We start from the raw sequence: 11,762 nt of genomic DNA on the forward strand, positions 1-11,762 counted from the left end.
AACTGGGATAGGCTCTATACCTGGACCTCTTGCCTACAAAGCCTGCAAGTCCCCCTTTCAAATGAAAACCCAAACCTTTTATTTAAAAGGATGTTCATATTACCTCTTTGGGGAGGGTTTCACCTCCACCAGTACATGTAACTTCTTGCTCTGCTGAGATACCTTCTTGTTGCTCTGCCAAGTCATTTCCAGGAATGATACAGGACAGGTAATACACAAAAGAAGACATAAGTCAGGTATGAGAAGCTAGCAAAGAAAGTCTGACTTATTACAGCTTTCCATTTCTAATTGGTAGTGTTCCTGCAAAAGGGATGACAATATGCCCAAGACACAGTGAATTTTTTTCTTTGATTTATTTTGGATATTCTCAAACACACATAAAACTAGGCAGAACAGTACAGTTAACCCACAAGGACCCATCACCCAATTTAGAAAATAATCAACATTTTGCCAATCTTGTTCCATCTAAGCCCCCATTCCACCATTTTGATTGGAATACTTAACAAACCCTAAAATGTCCTTACACTTGTAAAAATTTTTGCAACACTAACTGATAAGAATTCTTTTTATATAAACATGGTATCATTATTATGCCTAACAAAATTAACAATAATCCTTTAATACCATCTAACACCTAGACATCCAGTTCATATTAAAAATTTCCTTAGTTTTAAAGCTGCTCTTTACAGTGCATTTATTCCAACCAGAATGCTAAAAAGGTCTCCCCAATGAGCTTGACTATTACACCTCCTAAATCTTTTTCATTCTATTACAATTTTCCCTTACCCGTTTCCCCCGCCCTGCCTTGTCACTGATTTGTTGGAGAAATCTGGTCCTTTGCCTTATGAAATGTCCTACCACCCTGTATTTGGCTAATTGCTTCCTCATGAGATTATTTAACTTTTATATACAGTAATCTACAGCTTTGTAACCATCAGCACAATCCAATTTAAAACATTTTTGTCGGGCCGGCCCGTGGCTCACTCGGTAGAGTGTGGTGCTGATAACACCAAGGCCCCGGGTTCAGATCCCACATAGGGATGGCCGGTTCGCTCACTGGCTGAGCGTGGTGCTGACAACACCAAGTCAAGGGTTAAGATCCCCTTACCGGTCATCTTTAAAAAAAAAAAAAACATTTTTGTCACCCCAAAAAGATCTCTCATGACCAGAGTCACCTGCAGCCCTATGCAACCACTAGTCTTGTTTCCGCAGACTCATTTTTTCTGGACATTTTACATAAGTGGAATCAAAAACTATTTATGTTGAAGGCCGGCTCATAGCTCACTTGGGAGAGTGTGGTGCTGATAACACCAAGGCCACGGGTTTGGATTCCTATACAGGGATGGCCGGTTAGCTCACTTCAGAGAGCGTGGTGCTGACAACACCAAGTCAAGGGTTAAGATCCCCTTACCGGTCATGTTTGAAAACAAAAACAAAAACAAAAAAAACCTATTTATGCTGGTTTACTATTATACAAAACATTAAAAAAAAATTTTTTTTTTTTTGTCTTTTATCTTTTTTCCGTGTCCGGCAACGGATCGCAACCCTCAGTGTTGCCCCCGTACTGGACCGGGGACCGGCAACGGGATTGCAACCCTCGGTGTTGCTCCTGCACCTCGCTCAGCCAGTGAGCGGGAACCGGTCTATATGTGGGATCCGAACCCTCGGGCGGGAGCGCCGCCATGCTTCCCAAGTGGCGCACTTATCCAGTGCGCCACCGGGCTGGCCCTAAAAAAATTTTTTTTATGTAATGTTCTTTTATTGCTTCTAGGTTTCTAAGAATCCCTAACTTCTGAGTTTTAATCACTCATGTATTCTTCTAATACTAGAATGGTTTTACTTTTTACACTAGATCTCTGATCTACTTGTAATACATCCTAGTTTATGCTATGAAGAATAAGTCCAATTTTATTATATTCCAGTTGGCAAGAGAAAGTTCTGTACTATAAAACAGGAATCCATGACATTTCAGGGGAAAAGGGAAAGTATCAAAACACAAATCTAGTTTCTAGCTTTCTGAAGTCTAAGCTTTGCAGATGTTAGTCTTGTGAATCCAAACTGGATAAAAATACTCACCCCCTAAAATAACAGGTCCAGGTTCCTCTGCTTGGGCAACAACCTCTTCATACTCTGCAGAGCTGTCACTGTCAGAATCATAACTACTTAATACCTGCAAGTCTTCAGAGATAGGATTCCCAGTCTCTGAATCATTGGTGGCTGGCAAGTGAGGCTGGGTCCTGCTCACCTGAAAGTAAGCATCCAGTGGTGTTCTCAACCTATGTAGGCAGAAGGACAACAGAATTACAGTATAATGGACCATCATCACAAGAATAATCCAAGTGATATGAACGTAAATCCTAGTCATTTTAACCCATTTTCAGGCCATTAAATGCTGCCTCTGAAAGTTGAAGCAGGAATAGCAGATTTAAGCAGAGGCTGGTCAGCCTGCATATTGTCTTTTTCACTCAATCACTGCTACAGTAGGGGAGAGATTGGATAAGGAGCATAAAGAATAAATGATTTGTTTTTTTTTTTTTGTCTTTTTTCTGTGTCCGGCAATGGATCGCAACCCTCAGTGTTGCCCCCGTACCGGACCGGGGACCGGCAACGGGATCGCAACCCTCAGTGTTGCTCCCGTGCCTCGCTCAGCCAGTGAGCAGGAGCCGGTCTGTATGTGGGATCCGAACCCTCGGACGGGAGCGCCGCTGCGCTTCCCAAGCGGCGCACTATCCAGTGCGCCACCGGGCCGGCCCCAAGAATAAATGATTTGTAATAATATATATGCTAATAATATTGATTTGATCAACATATGTCAACATTGAAACCCCAAAATATGAATAATCAATGATTCAATAAATACAAATAAATAAATAAATAAATGCTATATTAGCCCACACTGGAGCTTGATTCTTCTGCTAAAAGCTAATTCTACTCTACTGGCCTTTGGTCATGTTTTGACATTTTTAAAAGACAATACTTGGCAATTTGTCTGCTGGTATTAGGGAGTCGAAAAGGGAGGGTGGGCAAGAAGAAAATGGGCATTGTTGCCCAAATATGGCCTCATGGGATTCTGCAACTGCAGCTACCCAGACCAAGGCCTTTTGTAGTCCAGTATGAAGTCTGGCTCCAGTCATCACTGTTTCACCTCTTGTTATAGGACAGTATTCTTTTAAAATTTAAATAATGTTGATTTAAGATAAAATACACAGTATAATATATATATATATATATATATATATATAAAAAGAAACCAAAACACCTTAGGATGAGAAGAGCTTGGGACCAGGCTTAACACTCCAAATCCATTCTGGCTGGCTGAGTTTTAACCATAACCAGTAATACACCTCAGTTTCCCTCACTTCTTTTTTTTTTTTTTTCGTGTCCGGCAACGCATCGCAACCCTCAGTGTCGTGCCCGTACCGGACCGGGACCGGCAACGGGATTGCAACCCTCGGCGCTGCGTCCACACCTCGCTCAGCCAGTGAGCGGGAACCGGTCTGTATGTGGGATCCGAACCCTCGGCGGGAGCGCCTCCGCGCTCCCAAGCGGCGCACTGTAGCAGTGCGCCACCGGGCCAGCCCAGTTTCCCTCACTTCTGGGATAACAAACCATGCCCCACTTATGTCACAGAATTAATGAAATTCTATATTGAAAAACAAAAGGATATTCTGAACTTTATAACACACTACCTAGCTAATAATTACTAAGTATTGTTGAAAGGTGTCCTACTTTAAGTTTTAATAACTTGGGCTGGCCAGTTAGCTCAGTTGGTTAGAGCGTGGTGCTAATGTCGAGGTCCAGGGTTCAACTCCTCTAATGGTGAGCTGCCAAAAAAAACTCCAAACAAACAACTCACAAAAGTTTTAACTGTCTTTCTGACATTAAGATATATTGATTATTACCCAGAAACACTGTTGTAGACCACTCACACAGAAAAATTTTGACTCCTAATAGCTTGGCTGCAATTTATGACAAAGTAGTGCTTTTTATTTTTAAAAAATGGAACAAATAAACATTACTTGGTATGCAATTCAATAGATTTGCCCACCCCCGCAAAAGAAATGTGAATAAACTGAGAAATAGCAATCAAGTTTTTTTTTTTTATGAAGTCCTGATGAGGTAGATCTTATGTCTGCCATTTTTGTTTCCTACATGTCCTGTCTTTTTTTTTGTTCCTCTATTCTTCCATTACTGCCTTCTACTGTACTATTTTAATTCTCTTGTCATTTTCTTTTTACTACATATTTTTAAGTTAGTAGTGGTTGCCCTTGGGATTACAGCGAACACCTTAATTTACAAACTACTTCAGATTAATACCGATTTATTTCAATATTATACCAAAACTTTGCTCCTAAATAGCGTCATTCCCTCCCCACTCTCTCTGTTGCCATACAAATTACACCTGACAATTATGTGCTAATCAACACATATTTATAGTTTTTTTTATGCCATTGCCTCCTAAATCAAAGAAAAAGTTATAAGCAAAAAATAAGTTTATATTGTATTTTATATTTACCTAAGTAGTTATCTTTATTTCTTCATGTGGATCTAATTTATGTCTGGTGTTCTTTAATTTCAGCATGATCAACTCTATTATCTTACATAAGGCAGGTCTCCTCTGAAGAAATCCTGTTTTTTCCTTTTTAAAATCCTGGAATACCTTAATTTCTCCCTCATTTTTTAAGGATAGTTTTGCTTAATACAGATTCTTGGTTGACAATTTTCTTTCAGTACAGTTGATCCTTGAATAATGTAGGGGTTGGAGTGTGGCTCTTCATGCAGTTGAAAAATCCACATATATTTTGACTCTCCAAAGCTTAACTATTAATACCCTGTAAACCAGAAGCCTTACCGATAACAAAAACAGTTGATTAGCACTAATTTGTATGTTATATGTATTATATGCTGTATTCTTGTAACAAAGTAAGGCAGAGAAAAGAAAATGTTAAGAAAATCATAAGAAAGAGAAAATACGGCTGGCCAATTAGCTCAGTTGGTTAGGGCATGGTGTAACACCAAGGTCAGGAGTTTGGATAGCCATACTGGCCAGCCACCAAAAAAAAAAAAAAAAAAAAAAAAAAAAAAGAAAATATATTTATAGTTCAAACCCATGTTGTTTAAGGGTCAATTTTACTTTTAATACAGCTGTCATCCAACTCCTTCTGACTTCCATGGTGACTAATGAAAAAATCGGGTGTTAATTTTATTGAGGATCCATTGCATATGATGTCATTTCTCTTGCCAGTTTCAAGATCCTCTTGTTTTCTGTGGCTTTGACAGTTTGATTATGATGTGTCCAGGTGTAGATCTCTTTGAGTTTAACCTAGAGTTCATTGAACTTCTTGGGTATGTAGATTAATGTTTTTCATGAAATGTGGGAAATTTTCGGTCATTATTTCATTTTTTTCTGCCCCTTCCTCTTTTTCCTCTCCTTTTGGGACTTATGTTTATGCATATGTTGGTATGTGCTATAGACTGGATGTCTCCCCAAACTCACTGAAGCTTGGTCCTCACTGTGACAGTATTAAGAGGGTAGGAAATCCTATTATGGTAATTGAGAGGTGGGGCCTAGAAGAGGTGATTAGATTGTGAGGACCATGCCCAAGTAAATGGATTAATCTACTGATGGTTTAATGGTGGTCATAGGTGGGTTCTGAGCACTTTAAAAGAAGGAGTGAGGAGTCAGCTCTCTCTTGCTTCTACCTTTCTTGCAATGTAATACGCTGTGTCACTGAAGTAACCACCAAAGAAGGCCCTCACCGTAAGAGTTGGGCTTCCCAGCCTTTGAACTGTAAGCAATAAATTTCATTTTCTTATAAACTACCCAGTTCCAGATATTTTGTTATAAGCAACAGAAACAGACTGATACAGTATGCTTAGTGATATTCATGAGTCCCTGTGGTTCTGTTCATTATTCTTCATTCTTTCTTCTTTCTGTACCTAGGTCCAATCATCTTCAACTGACCTTGAACTGATCTTCAAATTTGCTTCTTAATTCTTTAAGTCAATTCTCTTTTGCCTGCTTAAACCTGCTGTTTAGCCCTCTATCAATTTTTTTCATTTCAGTTGTTATATCTGTCAACTCCAGCATTTCCATTTTTATACTTTTTAATAATTTATACCTCTTTATTGAAATTGTGTATTTGATCACATTTTCATACTTTGCTTTAGTTCTTTGAATATATTTAAATAGCAGATTTAAAGTCTATCTAGTAATTTCAATGTCTTGGCATCTTCTGGGACAGTTTCTATTTTTTATCTTGTATATGTATCATACTTTCTTGTTTCTTTGCATGTCTTGAAATGTTTTCTTGAAACTGGACATTTCAAATAATAAAATATGGTAACTCTGGAAATCAGATTCTACCCCTCCCCAAGATTTGTTGCTATTTCTCATCACTGTTACTGTTTAGTGATTTTATGAAGTAACTCTGTAAAGTTTGTATTCTTTGTTGTGCATGTTCACTGAAGTCTTTGTTCAGTTAGCTTAGTGGTCAGTTTATGACTAGACAGAGATTTCCTTGAACACCTAGAACCAGTAAGTTCCCTAGTCTGTGCTGAGTGACTCTGTGTGTGTGGATCTGCCTTCAATAATCAGCCAGAGAAGTCACAACTCTGCCTTAGCCTTCACTTCCTACTTATGCAGAGCCTGAAGGTCACCCAGAGCTAAAAGCTTAGTGTCTTCTTAGGTTTTTGCTGACCATGGGCACAGCTGGTTACAGCCCTGGGCATGTGTGTGGCCTTCTAAATTCCCAGAAACATGTCAGAGGCTTTTCAAAACCAGTATAAATCTCTCATTCCCCAGCTTTTCCTTTTAACAATTTTTGGTTAGTCTATGGTTTGCCCCATTGATTATCCACTGCTCTCTGGCAGGCCCTGGGGAAAAGAATTTAGGCTTTTCACACCAGGCAAGCTCTGAGTCAGGGATAGCCTTGTAAGTGAGGGTCTTCCAGAAAACCAATAAACAGGTCACAAGAGAATTCTCTGGGAATGAGACTTTGAAGGAGATTCAATCCCATTATGTTCTGTCTGGTGGCTGCCAGGCTGCTGGTTTTCATTGTGATTGTGGCATCTGGTTTTCAAGGCTATCATGGAGCTGGAGAAGGGAATGGGAATAGGGAATGGCGCAAAGCTCACTGAGATTCAGCTGTTTTTCTTTAATAATCACTCCCTGGATTGCTATAAGCATTTGGTTAATTTCCAGAGTTCTGAAAAAGTTGATTCTGAAAAATTCTGCTAGTCCTTTCACTACTTTTATGGAGAGAATTTTCTGTGGTTCTTACTCTGCTATTTTCACCACTGACATTAACCCAGGTGTTTTTTTTTTTTTTTTTTTTTTTTTTTTTTTTTTTTTTTTTGCGAGGTGGCCTATACAAGGATCTGAACCCATGACCTTGGTGTTATAAGGCTGCATTCTAACCAACTGAGCTAACTGGCCAGGCTATTAGGTGTTCTTTTTAAAAAGATGCTAGGAAAGTCACCAACTTATTTTGGGGGACTGTGAGTAAATACCAGCTTTAGCTACCATGAGAATAAGTACATAAGAACATTTTAATCATGAAATACACACTAAAGTTAGGCTAATAGGCTAAAGTTAGGCTGTTGACATGTGTATCAATAGCATTCTGCATAGAAATCAGTAAAAAAAAATGCTTGATTATTTTTTAAAAATCACTCTTTAATATTGCTTTTACACAGCAAAGTAAGTATTTCCAAGGTCAGCTGGAAACACAGGAGGCAGTACTAGGGCTTCTCTTTGGGAGTGTAGCTTTAGAACCCAAGAAATTCTCCTCCTTCCCTGCACTTATCATCTCTGATTTAAATAATACGCTTGCCCCTTCCTTCCCCTCTGTAGTCCTAGACTCCATAAGCTCCACAAAAACAGGTACCCTGATCTGTCCCGTTCAACAATCTACCTCTAGGGCAAAGTTCAGTTTCTCATATAATGAAGTACTATAAATACTTGATGAATGAGTGATGACTCTGGCAGCCAGAATTAAGCAGTCTCAAACAAAGAAACAGGAAAGGAGTTTGTGACTTTGGCTGAGAAGCCTATTGGGGCAAAAAGCTCACTACTTAGCCTTCTCCAGCTTTGGCTTCTTGGCCGAGTCCAAGGCAAAAGCTGCCCGCCTCGGTTCAGGATCTCAACACCTGGCCTGGGGATAGTTTGTCAGGTGAGTAAATGCCAAACACCATACTGAGAAATTCATCTCAAGAAATTCAGAAGTTATAAGCAATCAGTCCTGGGAAAGCTCACAGTTTTGTGTGAATTTACTGTAGAATTTGCTTACAACACAATATTAGGAAAAAAAAGTTTTAATATCACATTTATCTGGCTTCAGAATCCAAGTTCTTTCCACTGAAGTGAATAATCCCTGGTCTTTTAGGTTTATTCCCTTTGTGGAGATAGACATATGCTATCAGTCAAATAACTTGACTGATATCTTTCAACATCTAAATTCTATAATGCACTCCCTGAGCAGATTCTACGTACATCAAGAGATTTCCTGATTAGAGTTTGGCTTCTGTGTATATTACCCTAACCATGCCAACAAGAGAATTTGTTCTCTGTAGTAGTTCTATTTTTCTCTGTAAATGGGCATCTGGTTTATAAAAGTCACCCTCCTGTGAGTTGGTTAACACACATCAGTGTGCCTGACCAAGAGCAATCAACTCTGGAGTCTCCCCAATAAGAATGAGTGTAAGAACAAACAAGGCTAAGGACCACTGTAAGAGGCCTCTTGGCAGTCAGCCAGCTCCTGGGGACACCACTTGCAACTCTCAGCCATGGAAAGGTAGCCCACTAATCACTTCGACAGTGTCCTGAAATTGTACTACAAGGTGCCTTCACCTATGACACAGATGTATAAAAGTCTTACTTTGCCTTTATAATCTGAGGAATGGCACCTTAAAATAACACAGTAAGGTACGTATGCAACTTTTGTCAACACAGAACTAGGCACCTGTCACCCTTGATGGGTCACATCCAGAAATGACCAGGCCCCATAGACTGGAGACACAGTAATAGCAGGCCCTGACACAATAATCAGCAGGATCCATAGAAAAGGATGCTAAATCCAGAACCAGAGGGCACGATTCCAATTCCAGAGTTACCCCAGTCAAATCACAAATTATCCCACTGGCTTCCTCTTTAGAAAAATATAAGTAATAGAAGACCTAGCCATTGCTTTTTGGTATCATCTCAGTGTTCTCATAGTGTTAGAAAACAACTGGATCTGGTGAAGATTCCTCTATCTGCCTTTGTAGAAAACAAGTCCAAGACCAGCTCTAAGTACTCCATGTTGTAGCTATGAGACCTCAAAGTATTCTCACAGGGTCCATGTTTCCTTCACATATAAAATGAAGAGGGTGAATTCAATCTCTAAACATGAAAACATTTAGAAGGCCAAACGTGAAATAAGTATTTTAAATAAAGCAGGAGGAAGTTAAAAAACAGACAGGGCATAGACAATTGTTTTAATTGTTATAACAACCCCGTCAAGACTTGACAAACAAGTTAAAAACCAAAGGCTATGAAAGAAAATTATTTTCAACTCTGCAACACATTCTCAGGTGAGGAGGGCTGGAATGTTTCTCAGTTAGATAAGCTGTAAATTAATTTACATTCCACTTTTTTTTTCCTTTTTGTCTTTTTTTACTGACCGGTAATGGGATTGCAACCCTCGGTGTCACGCCCATACCGGGGACTGGCAACGGGATCGCAACCCTCGGTGTTGCGCCCGCACCGCGCTCAGCCAGTGAGCGGGAACCGGTCTCCACATGGGATCTGAACCTTCGGCGGGAGCGCCGCCGCGCTCCTAAGCGGCGCACTCTCCAGTGCGCCACCGGGCCGGCCCTACATTCCACTTTTCACAAGGCCTCTATAAATCCCGTCTGTCCAACCAATTGCACCTCTAAATGGAGTAAGTGAACAATGAATCTTGGGTCAGTGGACTGGACTTGCAAATTAGGAAATACTTTTTGGTGAACAAGACACAAATGATCTAATGGAGAGCCAACCTCTATAGAAACCATTGCCAACAAACTACCACCTAGTTTTCAAAGCACATCAATGTAACTTATCCCTTTAATTACTTTGTGAAGTAAGGCAAGCACTTTTATTTCCATCTAACCTGTGAGGAAATAGGGCTCAGGGGTTGGCCGGTAAGTTCAGTAGGTTAGAGTGCGGTGCTGATAATAGCAAGGTTCAGCCAGCTGCCAAAAAACAATAGCAACGATGACAGAAAAAAAAAACAAAAAAAACCTCCAATAAACCAAGGGAAGAAAAGGGGTTCAGAAAAGTAATTAGACTTGCCAAAAGTCACACTGCCGTCCTTTGCTGCACTGGGTGTATGAGCAGAGCCTGAGTTTCATAATTTCTAACATGGCACTAATTACCTGACATACATATATTTTTACCTGGCACTGTCTGTCCTCTGAGACCCTCCATCTCTTGTCCTGCGTGAAGAGGATCCCCTCCTTCTCCTCACTCTCACTGGCCCCACATTGCGGTCTGAAGGTGGAGGTCTCAGGAATTCCAGCATGCCGTGAAGTCTCTGCAGCCCGCTGACGAAGCTGCTCATCGAATCCAATGAAGATGCTTGGACAGTGCGGTTAGCACCAGTTCCCTGCCTATGCTCCTCTGAAACTCCGGAATTGTTGTTTTCCACACTCTCTACTCCCGTGAGCTCCCCTTCCTCTGTCAGGTCAATGGACACCTGTGGAGCAGGCTGGAGTAGGGGTGGTATCCCCTGGCTGTTGACTATTTCAGCAGGAGGAGGCTGGAGTAGCAGCGGTAGCCCCTGGCTGTTGACTACTTCAGCAGGAGGAGGCAGGAGCAGGGGCAGTCCCCCTTGGCTGTTGACTACTTCAGCAGAAACAGGCTGGAGCAGGGGTGGTCCCCCTTGGCTGTTAACCACTTCAGCAGGAACAGGCTGAAACAGAGGTGCTACCCCTTGGCTGCTGACCACTTCAACAGGAGCAGGCTGTTCAGCAGTATGATGATCTAGCTGTACCTGAAGATCACATTCCATTGCTTCATGAGCCATCACTGAGGAAACAATATTTGTAAAAAGTATTGGTAAAGTAGATAAAATGTTATATAGTTGATATAATCCTATCTAGTCTTTCTGAATTTTTGTTTAAGATCATTCTTAGCAAAACTGAGAAGCTTAAAGAGATTTTAGTTACTTGTTTTAAGTCAGAAGTGTTTGGTAAACAAGGGGGGGGGGGAAGAAGACACAACAATTACAATTCCTTGAAATTGATAGGACAAGCAAAGAGAAAGGACATTGTTGGGAGGGAGATGGGAGAGGGAGGAGGGAGGGAGGTTTCGGTAATTGGCCACAATAATCAACCACATTGTATATTGACAAAATAAAATAAGAAAGTGTTCGGTAATCGTTTTTATAATCATCAGTTTTCCAGTTTATCCTTTCAAAAAATGAAGTCTTGTTATCAGTTAATATCTTACAAAATAGAAAGATCTATAAAATAAGGAGATTGAACTACTGGATCTGAAAGTAATCTCCCAGACACCTTGCAGTTCTTTGTCTTGACTTGGATATGGACATTTACCCAAAACAAATAGATATAATGCTGTATCTAATTTTGGTAGGCAATATTCATCTTTCACAGCATCAAAACTTAACAAAAGATAAACAAAAAGAGAAAGGACATTTTTACACTTGCAAAATTAACTCAGTTACTTAGTCAAAACATAAACTTACTTAATTTCTCCAAAAGGTTGAGAAACCTTTATT

The 11,762-nt window shown here is 40.2% G+C and overlaps 1 protein-coding gene across 1 annotated transcript in view; it reads right to left on the reverse strand.

Annotated features, from left to right (window-relative positions):
• Positions 1–10,451, reverse strand: part of RFWD3 (ring finger and WD repeat domain 3) — a 29,363-nt gene extending 18,912 nt beyond the window's left edge. Inside the window, exons 1-4 of the mRNA XM_008572775.1 lie at positions 10,420–10,451; positions 2,246–2,276; positions 2,077–2,144; positions 104–174 (exon numbers count right to left, since the gene is read on the reverse strand). Of these exons, the coding sequence (XP_008570997.1) occupies positions 104–174; positions 2,077–2,144; positions 2,246–2,259 (153 nt within the window). The 5' untranslated portion in view covers positions 2,260–2,276; positions 10,420–10,451. The remainder of the gene's footprint in view (positions 1–103; positions 175–2,076; positions 2,145–2,245; positions 2,277–10,419) is intronic.
• Positions 10,452–11,762: the final 1,311 nt, after the last annotated feature.

Source organism: Galeopterus variegatus, unplaced genomic scaffold (assembly GCF_000696425.1).
Source record: "Galeopterus variegatus unplaced genomic scaffold, G_variegatus-3.0.2 Scaffold835, whole genome shotgun sequence".
Lineage (NCBI taxonomy): Eukaryota > Metazoa > Chordata > Mammalia > Dermoptera > Cynocephalidae > Galeopterus > Galeopterus variegatus.